Raw genomic sequence first — 21,588 nt, forward strand, 5'->3', positions numbered from 1 at the left:
GCGGCCGTTACAACGGCAATGGACAAGGTGATGGTGGCGTGCCATAGCAGCCGCCTCCCCGCGCTCCGGGGCTCCCGGCTCCGGCGCCCGGCACCAACTCCTGGACCGGCCTCGTCCAGGCATGGCCCATGCCCTGGCGCGCGCCCGGCTCTGGAGTTCTCGGCCCGCGCACTGGGACGCCTCCCCAACAGGCGATGTACGCTGCACCGTATCCTCCTGTGCCTGGTGTGTACGGCTACGTGCCCGTACGCATACGGGCCCCCGCTAGTCTACAACGCCCCTCCTCCTGGCGCGGCGCCCCCATCACAGCCCCTGGACATGGCCTCGGTGCAAGCAGCGCTTCACAGCGCCACCGCAGGCCCGTCGTCCTCGGGCACCGCCTCGGAGTGGTACATGGACTCCGGCGTTGCTTCCCGCATGACCAACTCGCCTGGTACACTTCAAAACCTTCTCCCCTCCACCACTTCCTCTCACATTATTGTTGGCAGCGGTGAGCATCTTCCTATCACACACACCGGCACTGGTTCCCTCATCTCGGGCACCTCTCCCATTCAGCTGTGCAACTTCCTGTCTCTCCTTCGCTTATCAAAAATCTCCTCTTTGTTCGTCAGATTTGTCGTGACAATCTTGTTTCCGTCGAGTTTGACTTGTTTGGTTTCCCTGTCAAGGACCTGCGAACCAGCGCGGTGATCCTCCGCTGTGACTCCATAGGCGATCTGTACTCTGTGTCGGTGGCCACCACGTACACTCCGCACCACTTTGTCAGCGCCGTCATCACGATACATGATAAATGTTTATTATTCATGCTAGAATTGTATTAACCGGAAACTTAATACATGTGTGATACATAGACAAACAGAGTGTCACTAGTATGCCTCTACTTTGACTAGCTCGTTAATAAAAAATGGTTAAGTTTCCTAGCCATAGACATGTGTTGTCATTTGATGAACGAGATCACATCATTAGAGAATGATGTGATTGACTTGACCCATCCGTTAGCTTACCACTATGATCGTTTAGTTTATTGCTATTGCTTTCTTCATGACTTATACACATGTTCCTATGACTATGAGATTATGCAACTCCCGAATACCGGAAGAGCATTTAGTATGCTATAAAACGTCACAACGTAACTGGGTGATTATAAAGATGCTCTACAGGTGTCTCTGATGGTGTTTGTTGGGTTGGCATAGATCGATATTAGGACTTGTCACTCCGTGTTTCGGAGAGGTATCTCTGGGCCCACTCGGTAATGCACATCACTATAAGCCTTGCAAGCAATGTGACTAATGAGTTAGTTGCGGGATGATGCATTACAGAACGAGTAAAGAGACTTGCCGGTAACGCGATTGATCTAGGTATTGAGATACCGCGATCGAATCTCGGGCAAGTAACATACCGATGACAAAGGGAACAACGTATGTTGTTATGCAGTTCGACCGATAAAGATCTTCGTAGAATATGTAGGAACCAGTATGAGCATCCAGGTTCCGCTATTGGTTATTGACCGGAGATGAGTCTCGGTCATGTCAACATAGTTCTCAAACCCATAGGGTCCGCACGCTTAATGTTTGATGACGATCGGTATTATGAGTTTATGTGTTTTGATGTACTGAATGTTGTTAGGAGTCCCGGATGTGATCACGGACATGACGAGGAGTCTCAAAATGTTTGAGACATAAAGAATGATATATTGGACGATGTTATTCGGACACCGCATGAGTTCTGAGGATCACCGGATAAATATCGGAGTGCCGGAAGGGTTATCGGAACCACCGGAGAAGTAATGGGCCTTATTGGGCCTAGGGGAGAAAGAGAGGGGTTGCCAAGGGCTGCCCCCCCATGGGCCTAGTCCGAATTGGACTAGGGGGAGGGGCGGCGCCCCTCCTTCCTTCTCTTTCCCCCTCCTTCCGTCTTCTCCTAGTAGGACTAGGGAAGGGGGGAGTCCTACTCCTACTAGGAGGAGGATTCCTTCCTCCTTGGCGCGCCTATGAGGGCCGGCCGGCCTCCCCTTGCTCCTTTATATACGGGGGCAGGGGGCACCCTAGAACACACAAGTTGACTGTTTAGCCGTGTGCGGTGCCCCCCTCCACAGATTTCCACCTCGGTCATATCGTTGTAGTTCTTAGGCGAAGCCCTGCGCCGGTAACTTCATCGTCATCACGCCGTCGTGCTGACGAAACTCTCCCTCGACCTCAGCTGGATCTAGAGTTCGTGGAGGTGCCGTATGTTCGATGCTAGGATCGGTCGGATCATGAAGATGTACGACTACATCAACCGCGTTGTCATAACGCTTCCGCTTTTGGTCTACGAGGGTACGTAGACAACACTCTACCATCTCGTTGCTATGCATCACCTAGATAGATCTTGCATGATCGTAGGAATTTTTTTGAAATTACTGCGTTCCCCAACAGTGGCCTCCGAGCCAGGTCTATTTGTAGATGTTATATGCGCGAGTAGAACACAAAGAGTTGTTGGCGATAATAGTCATACTGCTTACCAGCATGTCATACTTTGATTCGGCGGTATTGTTGGATGAAGCAGCCCAGACCGACATTACGCGTACGCTTACGCGAGACTGGTTCTACCGACGTGCTTCGCACACAGGTGGCTAGTGGGTGTCTGTTTCTCCAGCTTTAGTTGAATCGAGTGTGGCTACGCCCGGTCTTTGTTGAAGGTTAAAATAGCACACTTGACAAAAAATCGTTGTGGTTTTTGATGCGTAGGTAAGAACGGTTCTTGCTAAGCCCGTAGCAGCCACGTAAAACTTGCAACAACAAAGTAGAGGACGTCTAACTTGTTTTTGCAGGGCATGTTGTGATGTGATATGGTCAAGACGTGATGATATATAAATTGTTGTATGAGATGATCATGTTTTGTAACAGTTATCGACAACTGGCAGGAGCCATATGGTTGTCGCTTTATTGTATGAAATGCAATCGCCATGTAATTGCTTTACTTTACAACGAAGCAGTAGCGATAATCGTAGAAGCAATAGTTGGCGAGACGACAACGATGCTTCTATGGAGATCAAGGTGTCAAGCCGGTGACGATGGTGATTATGACGGTGCTTTGGAGATGCAGATCAAAGGCACAAGATGATGATGGCCATATCATATCGCTTATATTGATTGCATGTGATATTTATCCTTTATGCATCTTATTTTGCTTAGTTCGGCGGTAGCATTATAAGATGATCTCTCACTAAATTTCAATGTATAAGTGTTCTCCCTGAGTATGCACCGTTCCGAAAGTTTGTCGTGCCGAGAAACCACGTGATGATCGGGTGTGATAAGCTCTACGTTCACATACAACGGGTGCAAGCCAGTTTTTGCACACGCAGAATACTCGGGTTAAACTTGACGAGCCTAGCATATGCAGGTATGGCCTCGGAACACTGAGACCGAAAGGTCGAGCGTGAATCATATAGTAAATATGATCAACATAGTGATGTTCACCGTTGAAAACTATTCCATCTCACGTGATGATCGGACATGGTTTAGTTGATATGGATCACGTGATCACTTAGATGATTAGAGGGATGTCTATCTAAGTGGGAGTTCTTAAGTAATATGATTAATTGAACTTTAATTCATCATGAACTTAGTACCTGATAGTATTTTGCATGTCTATGTTGCTGTAGATAAATGGCCCGTGCTACTGTTCCGTTGAATTTTAATGCATTCATAGAGAAAGCTAAGTTGAAAGATGATGTAGCAACTACATGGACTGGGTCCGTAACTTGAGGATTATCCTCATTGCTGCATAGAAGAATTAGGTCCTGGAAGCACCACTAGGTGCTAGGCCTGCTGCAGATGCTACTGATGACGTTAAGAACGTCTGGCAGAGCAAAGCTGATGACTACTCGATAGTTCAGTGTGCCATGCTTTACGGCTTAGAACCAGGACTTCAACGACGTTTTGAACGTCATGGAGCATATGAGATGTTCCAGGAGTTGAAGTTAATATTTCAAGAAAATGCCCAGATTGAGATATATGAAGTCTCCAATAAGTTCTATAGCTGCAAGATGGAGGAGAATAGTTCTGTCAGTGAACATATACTCAGAATGTCTTGGTACCACAACCACTTGACTCAACTGGGAGTTAATCTTCCTGATGATAGTGTCATTGACAGAGTTCTTCAATCACTGCCACCAAGCTACAAAAGCTTCGGGATGAACTATAATATGCAAGCGATGGATAAGATAATTCCCGAGCTCTTCGCGATATTAAAAGCTACACAGGTAGAAATCAAGAAGGAGCATCAAGTGTCGATGGTCAACAAGACCACCAGTTTCAAGAAGAAGGGCAAATGGAAGAAGGGGAACTTCAAAAAGAACGGCAAGCAAGTTGCTGCTCAAGGAAAGAAGCCCAAGTCTGGACCTAAGCCTGAGACTGAGTGCTTCTATTGCAAAGGGACTGGTCACTGGAAGCGGAACTGCCCCAAGTATTTGGAGGATAAGAAGGATGGCAAAGTGAAAGGTATATTTGATACATGTTATTGATGTGTACTTAACTAATGCTCGCAGTAGCGCCTGGGTATTTTATACTGGTTCTGTTGCTCATATTTGCAACTCGAAACAGGGGCTATGGATTAAGCGAAGATTGGCTAAGGACGAGGTGACGATGCGCGTAGGAAATGGTTCCAAAGTCGATGTGATCGCAGTTGGCACGCTACCTCTACATCTACCTTCGGGATTAGTTTTAGACCTGAATAATTGTTATTTGGTGCCAGCGTTGAGCATGAACATTATATCTGGATCTTGTTTGATGCGAGATGGTTATTCATTTAAATCAGAGAATAATGGTTGTTCTATTTATATGAGTAATATCTTTTATGGTCATGCACCCCTGATGAGTGGTCTATTTTTGTTGAATCTTGATAGTAGTGATACACATATTCATAGTATTGAAGGCAAAAGATATAAGTTTAATAATGATAGTGTAACTTATTTGTGGCACTGCCGTTTAGGTCATATTTGTGTAAAGCGCATGAAGAAACTCCATGCTGATGGGCTTTCGAATTACTTGATTATGAATCACTTGATACTTGCGAACCTTGCCTCATGGGCAAGATGACTAAGACTCCGTTCTCCGAAACTATGGAGCGAGCAACAGACTTGTTGGAAATAATACATACTGATGTATGATGTCGGATGAGTGTTGATGCTCGCGGCGGGTATCGTTATTTTTGACCTTCACAGATGATTTGAGAAGATATGGGTATATCTACTTGATAAAACATAAGTCTGAAACATTTGAAAAGTTTAAAGAATTTCAGAGTCAAGTGGAAAATCATCATAACAAGAAAATAAAGTTTCTACGATCTGATCGTGGAGGAGAATATTTGAGTTATGAGTTTGGTCTTCATTTGAAACAATGTGGAATAGTTTCGCAACTAACGCCAGCTGGAACACCACAGCGTAATGGTGTGTCCGAACATCATAACCGCACTTTATTAGATATGGTGCGATCTATGATGTCTCTTACTAATTTACCACTATCGTTTTGGGGTTATGCTTTAGAGATAGCTGCATTCACGTTAAATAGGGCACCATCTAAATCCGTTGAGACGACACCTTATGAACTGTGGTTTGGCAAGAAACCCTAGTTGTCGTTTCTGAAAGTTTGGGGCTGCGATGCTTATGTGAAAAAGCTTCAATCTGTTAAGCTCGAACTCAAATCGGAGAAATGTGTATTCATAGGATACCCAAAGGAGACTGTTGGGTACACCTTCTATCACCGATCCGAAGGCAAGATATTCGTTGCCAAGAATGGATCCTTTCTAGAGAAGGAGTTTCTCTCGAAAGAAGTGAGTGGGAGGAAAGTGGAACTTGATGAGGTAATTGTACCTTCTCCCGAATTGGAAAGTAGTTCATCACGGAAATCAGTTCAAGTGATTCCTACACCAATGAGAGAGGAAGCTAATGATAGGGATCATGAAACTTCAGATCAAGTTACTACTGAACCTCGTAGGTCAACCAGAGTAAGATCCGCACCAGAGTGGTACGGTAATCCCGTTCTGGACGTCATGTTACTAGACCATAACGAACCTACGAACTATGAGGAAGTGATGATGAGCCCAGATTCCGCAAAATAGCTTGAGGCCATGTATGAGAATGAAGTGTGGACTTTGGTTGACTTGCCTGATGATCGGCAAGCCATCGAGAATAAATGGATCTTCAAGAAGAAGACTGACGCTGACGGTAATGTTACGGTCTACAAAGCTCGACTTGTTGCGAAAGGTTTTCGACAAGTTCAAGGAGTTGACTACGATGAGACTTTCTCACCTCTAGCGATGCTTAAGTCTGTCCGAATCATGTTAGCAATTGCCGCATTTTATGATTATGAAATTTGGTAAATGGATGTTAAAACTGCTTTCCTGAATGGATTTCTGGAAGAAGAGTTGTATATGATGCAACCAGAAGGTTTTGTCGATCCAAAGGATGGTAACAAAGTGTGCAAGCTCCAGCGATCCATTTATGGACTGGTGCAAGCCTCTCGGAGTTGGAATAAATGTTTTGATAGTGTGCTCAAAGCATATGGTTTTATACAGACTTTTGGAGAAGCCTATATTTACAAGAAAGTGAGTGGGAGCTCTGTAGCATTTCTAATATTATATGTGGATGACATATTGTTGATTGGAAATGATATAGAATTTCTGGATAGCATAAAAGGATACTTGAATAAAAGTTTTTCAATGAAAGACCTCGGTAAAGCTGCTTATATATTGGGCATCAAGATCCATAGAGATAGATCAAGACGCTTAATTGGACTTTCACAAAGCACATACCTTGATAATATTTTGAAGAATTTCAAAATGGACCAGTCAAAGAAAGGGTTCTTGCTTGTGTTACAAGGTGTGAAGTTGAGTGAGACTCGATGCCCGACCACTGCAAAAGATATAGAGAAAATGAAAGTCATCCCCTATGCTTCAGCCATAGGTTCTATCATGTATGCAATGCTGTGTACCAGACCTGATGTGTGACTTGCTATAAGTATAGTAGGGACGTACCAAAGTAATCCAGGAGTGGATCACTGGTCAGCGGTCAAGAACATCATGAAATACCTAAAAATGACTAAGGATATGTGTCTCGTTGATGGAGGTGACTGCCGGTGTCAAAACCGGCAGATCTCGGGTAGGGGGTCCCGAACTGTGCATCTAGGATCGATGGTAACAGGAGACGGGGGACACAATGTTTACCAAGGTTCGAGCCCTCTCTATGGAGGTAATACCCTACTTCCTGCTTGATTGATCTTGATGAATATGAGTGTTACAAGAGTTGATCTACCACGAGATTGTAATGGCTAAAACCCTAGAAGTTTAGCCTGTATGACTATGATTATAATGATTGGCCTCTACGGACCTAGCCCTCCGGTTTATATAGACACCGGGGGGAGCTAGGGTTACACAAAGTCGGTTACAGAAAATGGAATCTTCATGCAAAGCTTGCCTCCCACGCCAAGGAGAGTCCCATCCGGACACGGGTAGAGTCTTCGGTCTTGTATCTTCACAGTCCAACAGTCCGGCCCATGTATAATAGGTCGGACGCCCAATGACCCCTTAATCCAGGACTCCCTTAGTAGCCCCCGAACCAGGCTTCAATGACGATATGTCCGGCGCGCAGATTGTCTTCGGCATTGCAAGGCGGGTTCTTCCTTCGACGACTTTCAAAGAGATGTATTCGGCACTTCATTTAATGTCGCTGTCCTCAACTTCTGTGCGTCAACAACTTCAGCTTCCACGTGTCGAGCGAATGCGGGAGGTCAAGGTATTTTTGCACACAGCACCCTGGCCATGTAAAAACAGCGTCTATTTAACAGGATTGGATCTCAGATTCGTTCCTCATCACGCAAAAAATCCTCAGAGCTTGCTAGGAAAAACCATTCAGTCATGGCCAAGGCTCCTAGTTCCTCCTCCCGTCCCGGCGGCCGAGAAAAAGGCGAGTGGGTAAGGTGCTCTGTATCCCATGATCAGCTGGAGAAGCTGCAAACACAGGAATTTCTTCCTCCTGCGGATTTGGTCCCTGTTCGAGCAGGATTGACCGTCTTCAATGGCGGGGCTCAGGCTGAAGATTTTCCCAATCCATCCGGGGTGAACGAGTGTGCTTCGTCCCTTATCTGCTAAGAGGTGTCGGATTTCCAATTCATCCATTCCTCTGAGGACTTCTGGAGTACTATGGCCTCCAACTGCACAACTTTACCCCGGCCTCTATCCTGCATATCGCGGGTTACGTCGCCCTTTTCGAGCTATTCCTGGGTTCTGAGACCCATTTTGAGTTGTGGAGAAAGTTATTCTGTCTTGTCCCGCACAACCACGAGGGATCAATATTTGAAGTGGGCGGAGTCGAAATATAGCGCATCGCCGAGACCGGATATATATCCGACACACCAAAGAAGGCATCCGAAGAGTGCCCGTCTGAATGGTTCTATATCGAGGACGTCGCACTTCCAGACGCAGTTCGAAGGGGTCTCCCGAGTTCACAAGCGTTCCTTTGAAGAAACGCCACAGCTGGCGCCCTCGGAGCCTCGAGGAGGAAGATAGTGCTGAAGTTCGTCAACTCATTAGCAAGATAAAGACGCTCGCACAGTCCCTCTTATCAATAGTCGAAGTAATGGCGACTTCCATAGTACGGGGGGTTCAACCACTCCAATACAGAGGGCTTCCCATGTGGCACTACAATGGGGAGGATTACGCCTCCTGGTGCGGCAGGAAGGGTCCGGACACCCCCGCCGCTCTGGCCAAAATATTGGTTGAACTGTTTAAAGGGGAGGAAGAGGAATTTCTGCGTATCAAGCGCAAAGATGGATTTTCCATGTACAGTCCTCCTAGCTGGGTAAGTCCAAACCCCTCTGCTCTACGCACTCCACTCCCCGAGCTACTTTCAATGAATATTAATCCGCCCATTTGTAACAGCACTGGCAAAAGATTTCCGAAGGGCTTCACAGCCCCACCCCCGCAGCCCGAGGGCCACAATAGGGACCTTGACCCCGGATTCGAAGATGATCCGGATATATTCATAGTGCTCGAGGATGGGGTGTTTTACCAAGCGAGTTACGACGTCACAGAAGTGGCCATCATCGCGGATTATCCTGGTCTTCTCCCTGCTTCACGCATAAGAAATCAGGAGACATCTCATCCGAATGAGTTCTTTCATTCTGCCTCACCCACCACACTGTCCTGTGCTCAAAAGGGGAGGCGTACGGCGCGTCATGCTGCCCCAGGGGCATCTCCAAAGAGAGCGGTCCCCACGCCGGGCAAGCCTTTGAAGAGGAAGGCAAACGGAGATACGGCCGAGTCTTCGTCGAAGAGGTATGGATTTGCAAATATGTTCTTCAGCAGTCGCATCCAATTGTGACTTCTATGTTTGTCCTGTATTAGGAAAAGAGTGTGTCGTACTATGTCCGGGGGTCCGGCCGGTCATACTCCTCACAGTCGGGATCCAGATCCTGCCGAAAAGACAGGGGCTGATACGGGGGTGACGCCGGATTGTCCTCCAGCCGAGGATTCGGATGATGTATCCGTCACCAACTCAGAAGTGGAGAGCGCCATGAGTCATCGGCGTCGAAGGGCCATTTTACGAGACCCCTGCTTTTCAGAAGAGGCCTTTAATGCCTTCAGCTCGGCTAATGCATACATCCGAGTTGCTCGAGATGGGCTTACCAGAGCGACAGTCCAGCATTTAAAAGACTAGCGGGTAAGTGCATATACACATGTGTACAAATCTGATAATTATATACCAGTAGCCCCCGAGACTTGAAGCAGTGAATATAACTGATTTAAGGATCATTGTATAACCAGGCGCTCACGGAAAAGAACAGCCTATTGTCTCATGAACTAGAAAAGTGTCGGACCCAACTAACTGCTGCTACCGCCGAACTGGAGAAATCCAAGAAGGCATCACCTGGTAATGTTCCCCTCCATCGAGAAAACATGATTGTATACCAGCGATGCTGACACTGTTGCTCATCTTATGACATGATCGTAGATCAACTACAGGAGCAACTAAAAGCCGCCCAAACTGAAGAACAAGAAGCCAAAAGGCTGCTGGCCGCAGGCGAACGTGTCTTGACACGAGTCAGAAATGAGAAAAACAAGCTGCAGGATGCCCAAACCCAGCTGGGCGAAGAGCTGAAAGATGTACGGGCCCAGCTGGCTGTTCCGTAAAGGAAAATAAGAGGCTGTGTGGCGGTATATTCGGTATGTGGTCATACTTATCTCCGTGTGCTTCGGAGATGAAAGGGACTAACAGAATTACATCTGTAGGTATGCTGATTGGTCGTCCCGAAGAGGAGGTGTCCGGATTCTCGGGCGATCTTGCCAAGGCCTTGTGGCCATCTGCCTCCCCTCCAGGAAAGATGGAGGAGCTCATAGAGCTATTCAAGGGGGCGCGGTGGCGCTTTCGATTGTGGAAGATATCGGCCTGCCGGGAAGGTGCACGAGAAGCCTGGGCCATGGTGAAAATACGGTACACCAAGCTTGATCCGAATTATATGGCTCGGGTTGGACCTCTAGGGCCAGATGGGAAATAAGTTCCCCTTAATTTTGTGTATGACCAGGTAGAAGTAGCTTCTAGGTATTCCCAGCAGGATTGTAAGTTAGACAACCTGTTAGACGGTATAGAGGAGGAAATTTATGAGTCCAAGTGGCTATGTAATTTCCTTGACATATTTGTCCCTAGCCAGATTGTAAAAACGATTGTCATGGCAGGCCTTTTCGTTTCGACCTCTGGGCCCGAAGGTGCAGAGTGTTTCCGAATACCCGAGCGGCAAAATATACTGGGGCACGCGTGCAAACCAGGCGTAGGGGTCATAGTTGCTTGAACAGACAAGTTGTATCCGGCTAGCTATGTTATATTACATTGTGATTGTAAGAAACATCTCCAAGAGAGAATAGTTCCGTTAAGGGTTCCTTTCCCTGGGTGTACATGTGTTAATGTGCATGTCCGAACCGTGATTGAGAAAATCGCAGTATGTGCAATATCTGGGGTTCGTATTTTAACGACTGTAAAAACATCTTTAGTTCGCCGACCGAATATTCCCTTAAGAACGCTATCTTTCGGCTTCACCCAGTCTGAGGTACACATCCGGATGACCCGGCAGTAACAATCGCAGAGGTGCTCCCTTTATGCCCTAGCCGAACTAACGGGAAAGTAGGGAATAAGCACAAGAGCCAGGCAACCCAGCTTGGCCAAAACTTAAGTCATATTGATGCATATAATGGCGAAGAAAAGGTACATATGGGGAAAACACGCATATGTGATGAACTTGATGCTCGAAAAATAACAATGATAAGCTTCTGTCAAAGAAGCCCCCAGGTATAATTGACGTACATATTTGAGGATGTGTATGTCACAAGTGCACAGTTTAACCACGAAGAAGCTTTAAGGATAAAGAAGGAAAAAGCAAAAAGAGAGGAAAATGTAATGGAAACAATGGGGGGAAGGAGACGACCAAAGAGTTCGGCGCTTAGGCGTAGAATCTTTGGAGTCTGGCCACGTTCTAGGGGTTCGGCTCTAGGCGATTGTCTGACGCATCACGCAGGCGGTACGCTCCTCCGGTGAGAACTTCGTCGGTGATGAAGGGACCCAGCCACTTGGGCTTGAGTTTGTCCTTTCTCTTCTCTGGTAGGCGTAGAGCAAGTTCGCCAACATTATAAGTCTTGGCCCGCATTTCTCTGCTTTGATACCTACGAGCCTGCTGTTGATAAAATGCAGAACGCGCTTTTGCGACATCTCGCTCCTCCTCCAGGGCATCTAAGCTGTCCTGCCGGTCAAGTTCGGCTTCTCTCTCTTCGTACATGCGCACTCGAGGTGAGTCGTGAATAACATCGCAGGGTAACACAACCTCTGCGCCGTACACCATGAAGAAAGGTGTATATCCGGTAGTGCGATTGGGCGTGGTCCGTAGCCCCCAGAGTACGGAGTCGAGCTCCTCAACCCAGTGCTTGTTTGATTCTTTCAAAGACCGCACCAGTCTAGGTTCGACGCCGCTCATAATAAGACCATTGGCCCTTTCGACTTGGCCGTTTTTTTGAGGGTGATAGATGGATGGGTAATCGAGCTTAATGCCCAGATTGGCACACCAGTTTTTCACCTCATCGGCTGTGAAATTGGAGCCGTTATCGGTGATGATGCTGTGTGGGACACCATAACAGTGTACAACGTTGGATATAAAGTCTATCACTGGTCCGGCCTAGGTTGTTTTAACTGGCTTGGCCTCTATCCACTTAGTGAATTTATCCACCATGACCAGCAGATATTTTTTCTTATGGCTTCCTCCTTTAAGGGGTCCAACCATCCCCCAGACTGCAAAAGGCCAGGTGATGGGGATTGTTTGCAGAGCGGTGGGTGGCATATGGCTCTGGTTGGCGAAAAGTTGGCATCCGACGCAACGTTGGACCAGGTCCTGTGCGTCTGCTCGGGCTGTCGTCCAATAGAAACCCGTACGAAAAGCCTTGCTTACAAGGGCCCGAGCTGCGACATGGTGACCGCCGAGACCGGCATGAATTTCAGCCAAGGTCTGCCGCCCCTCTTCCTAAGAGATACATCTTTGGAGTACTCCGGTAGCGCTTTTCTTGTAGAGTTCTCCATCGTGGACCTTGTAGGCTTTAGAGCGCCGGACAATGTGACGAGCCTCATTCAGATCCTCAGGGAGTTCTCGCCTAGTAAAGTAGGCCAAGAAGGGTTCGGTCCATGGGGCAATGACTGCCATTATGAGATGGGCCGATGGTGTTATTTCGGTGGCTGAGCCCCCGATGATATCGGTGTGTTCGGCATCTGAGGTTATAGTTGTTTCCGGACTGTTGTTAGGTGGGACGGGGGTCGCGCTTAGCGCCGATGTGAGCAAGGACGTCCACTGCTTGATTACTTTCTCGAGCCACATGATGGAACTCGAGCCCCTTGAAGCGAGCCGAGATTTTAAGAAAGGCGTTGCGGTAAGCTGTCATTTTTGGATCTTTGGCATCGAAATCTCCATTTATTTGAGATATTGCGATGTTTGAGTCCAAGCGCATTTCCAGGCGTTGTATGCCCATGGAGACAGCCATCCGAAGTCCATGCAGCAAGGCCTCATATTCGGCTGCATTGTTCGAGTCGGTGTATAATATTTGGAGTACGTACTGAACTACGTCTCCAGTGGGGGACGTTAGGACAACGCCCGCCCCTAATCCCACCAGCATCTTGGAACCATCAAAGTAGATAACCCAGTTGGAATACGTGTCGTACTCTTTAGGAAGTTTGGCCTCTGTCCATTCGGCGACGAAGTCAGCCAATACTTGGGATTTGATTGCCCGGTGCGGTTTGTATGTTATGGCGAATGGAAGGAGCTCGATGCCCCACTTAGGAATCCGGCCTGTCGCGTCGCGGTTGTTTATTATGTCATTGAGTGGTACTTCGGACCCCACCGTGATTGAGCACTCTTGAAAGTAGTGTCGTAGCTTCCGGGATGCCATGAAAACCGCATTTGCTATTTTTTGGTAATGAGGGTACCGGGATTTGCATGGTGTGAGGATAGTGGATACATAGTATACCGGTTTCTGGAGTGGAAACTTGTGTCCGTCCTGCTCTCGCTCGACAACGAGCACGGCACTCACCACTTGGTGTGTTGCCGATATGTATAATAACATGCGTTCGCCGATGTTTGGCGCGGCCAGGATTGGGTTGCTCGCCAAAAGGGCCTTTATTTCCTCCAGTCCGGCGGTTGCCGCATCCGTCCACTCCAAGTGGTCGGTGCGTCGGAGAAGGCTGTAGAGTGGTAAGGCTTTTTCTCCCAATCTGGAGATAAAACGGCTTAAAGCTGCCACGCATCCCACAAGTTTTTTGAACTATTTAAGGTCTGTTGGCATAGCCAATTGTGACAAAGCTCGGATTTTGGCTGGATTTTCCTCAATTCCTCTATTGGAAATGATGAAGCCCAGCAGTTTTCCGGCGGGGACGCTGAAAACACATTTTTCCGGATTGAGCTTGATGTCATATGTATGGAGGTTGTCGAATGTCAGACGTAAATCGTCTATCAATGACTCAACGTGTCTGGTTTTGATGACGACGTCATCCAAGATGCTTCAACTGTCTTGCTGATCTGTTTCTCCAAGCATGTTTGAATCATGCATTGGTAAGTGGCGCCAGCGTTTTTGAGCCCGAAAGGCATGGTGTTGAAGCAGAAAGGCCCATATGAGGTAATGAATGTCATTGCGGCTTGATCGGACTCCTTCATCTTGATTTGATGGTATCCGGAGTACGCGTCGAGGAAACACAATGAGTCGTGTCCTACGGTCGCATCAATAATCTGATCAGTGCGAGGGAGGGGGAAGGGATCCTTAGGGCAGGCCTTGTTGAGGTCTTTGAAATCGACACACAGGCGCTAGGATTTATCCTTCTTTGGTACCATCACCAGGTTTGCTAGCCAGTCCGGGTGTTTTATTTCTCTGATGAAACCGGCCTCTAGTAAGTTGCCTAGCTCCTCTCCCATGGCTTGTCGTTTAGGTACGGAAAAACGCCGCAATGCTTGCTTGACTGGTTTGTATCCCTTCAATATATTAAGGCTGTGTTCGGCCAACCTGCATGGGATTCCTGGCATATCCGAAGGGTGCCAGGCAAATATGTCACAGTTCTCGCGCAGGAACTCTCGTAGCACGCATCAACCCTTGGGTCGAGTTGTGGTCCGATGGATGCTGTCTTCTTGGGGTCGCTTGTCCAGGATTATGTCATCCCTATCCACAGTGGAGCGCAACGCGGTCAGCTCTTTGGTCGCGAGGGCTTCACACAATGCTTCGAGGGCCAGGGATGCGATTTTATTTTCGGCGCGCAGTGCTATGTCCGGATCACTGGCAAGAGTGATGGTTCTGTTGGGCCCGGGAATCTTGAGCTTCATGTACCCGTAATGAGGTATGGCTTGGAAGCGTGGAAATGCGTCCCGCCCCAGTAGGGCGTGGTATCCGCTATTGAAAGGGGCCACTTGGAAGGTTATCTCTTCGGACTGATAATTCTCCGGCGTGCCGAATACCACGTCGAGCGTGATTTTCCCGCGCATCATGCCTCCCGACTAGGAATGATTCCCCGGAAGGTCGTGCTACTTTGCTCAATGCGGCTCCTATCTATTTCCATTTTTATGAGTGTGTCCTCGTACATGAGGTTTAGTCCGCTGCCGCCGTCCATGAGCACTTTGGTGAGCCGGAAGCCGTCCACGATTGGACAGAGGACCAAGGCGGCTGGTGCCCGGACTGTCCTAAATTTTGGTTCGTCGTCGGCATTGGAAGTTATGGCCGCGTCGTTCCAGGGGTTTATTGCTGCGACTTGGCAGACTTCGGCGAGGTCGCGGAGTGCCCTTTTGCGCTGATTTTTTGAAGCAAATATCTCGAAGACCGTTAATACTCTGAGGTCGCCGTCTTCCGGGGGGTGTTGTTCTGGGGTATTTTTGGTGAGGAGATCTTCGCCGCTCATGGCCACTTGCCGGAGTATCCAACATGCTCTAAGGCTGTAGGTTGGTGTGGTGTCCGGTGTTGTATGTATCTTGCATGGCCTATCAAGCCATCCCTCCAGAACAGTTCCGCGCCCCATAATGGGGTTTGCTTTCTTTACTATTGGGTGAGGCGCCCCACGAGGGTGCGTCCTTTTTGCACGGACGAGGGCTGAATCGAAGCCGGTGGTTCCCAACGAGCTGCCTGAGTTTTCCAGGCGCTTTCCATTGCGCAGTACTTCTGTACTCTGTTTGCCAAGTCAGCGAAGTGTAATACGCGACGGTGATTGATGGCGTTGAGGACTCCTTTGTCCGTGCAATTGTTGCAGAATGTTGAGATCGCGTCTTCATCGCGGCAATCTTTAATCTTGTCTTTGCCAAGGAGGAATCTGGCCCAAAAGTGATGGACCGATTCCCGAGACTATTGTCGTATGTACATAAGATCGCGTATAGCTGGCTGGGTGGGTGGTTTCAAATACGAACCCTGACCGATTTGAGATCCGGAGTTTGTAAATCCTCCGAACTTAATGGTTTGGACTCCGGGATATCAACTGATGTTTCGGGCCCGCCGTCCGATTCTAGGTTCGGGGTGCAGGGAACGTCGTTCCGCGGACAGGTATACAGCTCCTTGAGATTGGCAATCTGAACATAGTTCGTCCCCAATTCGGGGGAAGAGTTATTGTCTTCCTCCTCCACTACCGCTACCTGATGGGTGATCGATGGACATTTGATTTCTCTCTGATCAGGTTTAAGCCCAATCCGATCGTAGTCTGTGGAGACCCCCAAGGCGGCATGCGATCTAGGAGTTCATTCAAAGACGACAACTCCGCCGGATCCATCTGTTTGGAGTATTCGGAGTCAACACGGAGACGAATTTCGATGACTTGAGAGGTCACCGTGGGCTTAACGGCCGAACAGGCGGTCATAGTAAAGCAGCCAAGTCGGAGGGTTTGGCCCGGAGCTAGGACTCCTCCGGAGGTGATATTATCCTTGACAACAAGGCGAGCCATCCACCCTGTCTTCGATGTCACAGCGGAATTCTCAATGAAAGCACCAATGTCGGTTTCAAAACCGGCGGATCTCGGGTAGGGGGTCCCGAACTGTGCGTCTAGGATCGATGGTAACAGGAGACGGGGGACACAATGTTTACCCAGGTTCGGGCCTTCTCTATGGAGGTAATACCATACTTCCTGCTTGATTGATCTTGATGAATATGAGTGTTACAAGAGTTGATCTACCACGAGATCGTAATGGCTAAAACCCTAGAAGTCTAGCCTGTATGACTATGATTATAATGATTGGCCTCTACGGACCTAGCCCTCCGGTTTATATAGACACCGGGGGGAGCTAGGGTTACACAAAGTCGGTTATAGAAAAAGGAATCTTCATGCCAAGATTGCCTCCCACGCCAAGGAGAGTCCCATCCAGACACAGGTAGAGTCTTCGGTCTTGTATCTTCACAGCCCAATAGTCCGACCCATGTATAATAGGTCAGACGCCCGAGGACCCCTTAATCCAGGACTCCCTCAGTGGCAAAGAGCTCGTCGTAAAAGGTTACGTCGATGCAAGCTTTGACACTGATCCGGATGACTCTAAGTCGCAAACCGGATACGTGTTTATATTGAATGGTGGAGCTGTCAGTTGGTGCAGTTCTAAGCAGAGCGTCGTGGCGGGATCTACGTGTGAAGCGGAATACATAGCTGCTTCGGGAGCAGCAAATGAAGGAGTCTGAATGAAGGAGTTCATATCCGATCTAGGTGTCATACCTAGTGCATCGGGTCCAATGAAAATCTTTTGTGGCAATACTAGACCAATTGCCTTGGCGAAGGAATCCAGATTTAACAAGAGAACCAATCACATCAAGAGACGCTTCTATTCCATCCGTCGTCAGGTGTCGGAAGGAGACATAGAGATTTGTAAGATACATACGGATCTGAATGTTGCAGACCCGTTGACTAAGCCTCTCTCACGAGCAAAACATGATCAGCACCAAGACTCCATGGGTGTTAGAATCATTACAATGTAATCTAGATTATTGACTCTAGTGCAAGTGGGAGACTAAAGGAAATATGCCCCAGAGGCAATAATAAAGTTGTTATTTATATTTCCTTATATCATGATAAATGTTTATTATTCATGCTAGAAATGTATTAACCGAAAACTTAATACATGTGTGAGTACATAGACAAACAGAGTGTCACTAGTATGCCTCTACTTTGACTAGCTCGTTATTCGAGTTAATTGCAAGGCACTACCACACTTCGACACGTTGTGACGAATCAGTACCACTAGTCACTTTTTTTGTCATGCAGTGCCAACTCTAAACCTAAGTGTTACAAAATGGTCTGACAGCCGTATAAGCTCGTATTGACCACGTATCTGACCGACCGGGCCCACTTGTCAGGTGCCACGGTGGCCTACCCGCTCGCACCCGCTCGGTCACTTGATCCAGCCCGGGTCGATCGCACCAAGTAGCTGGGTTGGGTCGAATCGGACCGGACGAACCCTAGTTTCCTCTCCCCCCTCCCTCGTCTCCCTCTCCACTCTCAGGCGATGGCGGCGGCGACTCCCGGCGGCGCCGACGGCGCGGGCGGGTACAGAGACCTTCCTGGCCTCGACCCCGATGACCACTTAGGTCTGGATGACGTCGACGGCTCCAGTTCATACTACTCTAGCGCAGACGAGGATTGGGAGGAGGAGGCCACACTGTCCATGGAGGAAAGGCTGAAGCTGGCAGAGATATGGGTGGCCCATCCTAGCTGTAGCCATTAGTGGACCAGTGGAGTTGCTGGCGGTGTGCTGTAAGTCATTCTCTTCTCTGCTTCTTTCTGTATATTTCAAAACAGGGGGCTAGGGTTAGTGTTGCTCATGATAGTCTAAATTTGTGCTGTCAATTGTAGTTTGGATGATGCTGTTTGGGATGTTCGGATTCATTTCGATGCACAACACAATCTGGATAGGAAGATATGCAGCTCAGATGTGACATTTCTGAACTTATATGCACTGATGCACACACAAGGTTATTCCTTCTCTGATGAACTGTACCACATGAAGAATTTAGGCAGAGGAGAGGAAAGAGAGTAAGGCTTAGAGTTAATTGACACAAACATCAAACTGCAGCAACTTAAGAAGGAATATGAGCATAGTTTAGTTCTGAATTTGCTAGTGAGGGCAACAACACCTTTTGTATGTCAGATAGAAGAAGATTAGTGAGATCAAACTACAGCAATGTCTGTCAGAGGAGAGAAGAAAATTTAGCAACTATATTGTATAGACCACCTGTTGTGTATGATCTTAGTGAGCCTGCAGTTCTTGCTGTTGATCAACAAGGTGTTGTTTTTCATAGTCAGTGCACACAAGAGAGCATAAATTTCGGTAAGGAGAAGCTCAAAGCTGAATGGAAGAAGAGGCAGTGCTAGACGAGGGACATAATAACAGTGATGACTCTGAGGCTGCTGCATATGACAGTGATAACAATCCTTTCTGCATGGAGAAGTACAGGATAATTGAAGACACAGAGATAATTGAGGGGAATAGACTAGCAGAGCAAGAAGTTGAAGATTCAGATGAAGATGATGAGGATTCAGAAGAGGAAAAATTACATTATGAGGTTGACACTGAGGTTGAGGACTTGTTTGAGAGGGAGGAGGAGGAGGAGCGGGAGAAGGAGAAAGAGATCAGGTCAATGTTGTTGCAACAGAAGAAGCACCAATGCAAAAACCAGACCAGATACAGCAATTCAGAGATGCTTTGTTGAGCTTGCACATCACATAGGCCAGAGAGTTCAGGTATCACAGGAATTCAGACCAAAGGATCATTGCCTGTTGTAAGCAAGAGCACTGCCAGTTTTGCATAGTTGCTGCAGTTATAAAAGGGGAGAAGACTTTTGCTATTAAGAAAATGAGGCTGGAGCACACTTGCGCTAGCAGCACTGAGTCATCAAGGAATGTTGTTTTGGTGCTGTTTTGGAGCTGTTTTGGAGTCATCAAGGAATGTTGTTTTGGTGCTGTTTTGGTGCAAAATATGGCTATTTTTTGTGTCAGAAACAGGAGAAGGCCGGGGTTTGGACACTTGCGAGAAACCAAAGGGCCCGGGACGTTTGAGTTTTCAAGGAAACCGTGCGCCCCATGTCTCCCCCCACTAGCAACTCCCCACGATGCGGAGGGAGGTTGGGTTTTCTTCCAGTCCAGGTAACTCCCCTCCTATTCCATTGCCGCTCCATCTTCCTCCCTCTGCCTCCCTCTGCCTCCCTCCTCATTCCATTGCCGCTCCATCTGCCTCCCTCTGCCTCCACCATCAAGCAACTCCCCTCTACTCTATCTCAAGCCCACCATCGCTGGCCAGGAGGGCAATGGCGGAGTAATCGTGGAGCAACTCCCCTCCGTCTGCCAAGCGAATGGCGAAGGCATCGTGGAGCAACTCCCCTCCGTCTGCCAAGCATCACCATGGTGAGGCGTCTGGCAAGGAGCCGATGGTGGTCGACGACGACGTTCCGGTCCCCGGTCAGAAGCTGGACTACACCGTGCCGCTCAAGGTTGATACCCACCTGAAGGAGCCGCTGGATGTCATATGCACCAGCAATCCAGACGAAGCCAACAAGAGGATTCGCGAGATCAGGAAGAGGCTCGGCGGCATGCTTCCTCGGTCGATCGGCGTTGATGTCGAGTATACCAGCGAAGACGAACCTCCGCAAATGGCTGCAGTTCTGCATTTATGCGTGGAGGATCTCTGCCTGGTATACCACATCACCGCGGCAACCAAATGGTAAAAACATCCAGTTCTGAAGTTTCTGAAGTTCTGAAGTTTCTGTCTAATTAGTAGTTTCTGAAGTTTCTGTAGTTTCTGAAGTTTCTGAACTGGCTGTACTAGTGTAGTTTCTGAAGTAGATGCAATACTAGTTCTGAAGTTCTGAAGTTTTTGAACTGGCTGTACTAGTGTAGTTTCTAAAGTAGATGAATTTGATGCACCAGATTAATTTGATGCAGGCCAAAGGAACTCCGCCCGCTCCTGCAGGAGAAGGAGCTGTACACCTTTGTTGGCTTTTGCATTGGAGGTGACAAGGAGAAGCTGAAGTTGTCTGGTTTGGAGATCAACCCCGACAAGTTCGTCGACATGCAGCGCCAATGGAGAGTTCCAAACAATGGAAAGAGGTAGCAGTCTTTGGCTAAGTTTGCAGCCAGCCTCATCCACCCATCCTACAAGAAAATGAAGCAGAAGATCAACAATGAAGAGGACCACAAACTATGGGGGATCAGCCCACTGCCAATGTACCTCATCGAGTACGCAGCGAAAGATGTGTACGTCACCTACGAGGCATGGAAGAAAATCGAAACCACCAGAGAAGGTTTCAAGCAATGACGAGAGGCGGAGGAGCATTGGGATGACCCCTACTACTGGGGACAATGAGTTGCTTGTGCTTGTGCTATTATGTGTCTCAGTTTGTAGTTATGTGGTTGAACAAGTTTGCTTTTGTTATGTTGAACAAGTTTGTAGTTATGTGTCTCAGTGATCATTTTGAAGATGCTCTAATGTGCACTTTTTTTGAGCATTTGGCCATCTAACTTGAGCCATCTAACTTGAGCATTTGGCCAGAGGTTCAAGAGGAGATATAATTTGAGCATTATCTAAATAACATAGCATACATACTGGAGTTCAACATAACCATAGATTCTTACAGCCATAATTACTAGATTCTTACAACATTAGCTAAAGACCATAGCATAGTGGAGTTCAACATTGTTCACAACTACTACATCCATACATTACACTTAACTAAACCACCCTTCACAAAAGATTAGCAAAGCCTTCTATCAAAGCAACTTATATCATGATAGGTATGCTCTGCTTCATCTACCCAGATCATCTTCATCTACCTCATTCCTTCAAGATGTCATGGATCAACTTCAACTCCTCTTTGCTCTTCTCCAGTGACTTCAACTCAACAGCAAGCTGGAGCTTTACCCCATCCATGTGTTCTATCAGATTCTCATGTCCCCTCTTGAGATCAGACATGTGAAGGTTCAACTGCACATTCTCTTCTGTGACTTTTTCCAAAGACTTGGTGAGCTCATCAACCTGGATCTTTAAATTGTTGTTGCCTTCAGCTAGCTTTTCCTTCTCTTTCAAATGATTC

The 21,588-nt window shown here is 47.7% G+C and overlaps 1 protein-coding gene across 1 annotated transcript; it reads left to right on the forward strand.

Moving 5' to 3' along the window:
* Positions 1-19,851: 19,851 nt before the first annotated feature.
* On the forward strand, positions 19,852-20,609 carry LOC141027095 (uncharacterized). Its single transcript, XM_073504022.1, has 2 exons — positions 19,852-20,219; positions 20,441-20,609. Exons 1-2 carry the CDS (start codon positions 19,852-19,854, stop codon positions 20,607-20,609), a joined length of 537 nt encoding a protein of 178 aa, XP_073360123.1.
* The last annotated feature ends 979 nt before the right edge of the window (positions 20,610-21,588 follow it).

This window comes from Aegilops tauschii, chromosome 1 (assembly GCF_002575655.3).
Source record: "Aegilops tauschii subsp. strangulata cultivar AL8/78 chromosome 1, Aet v6.0, whole genome shotgun sequence".
NCBI lineage: Eukaryota > Viridiplantae > Streptophyta > Magnoliopsida > Poales > Poaceae > Aegilops > Aegilops tauschii.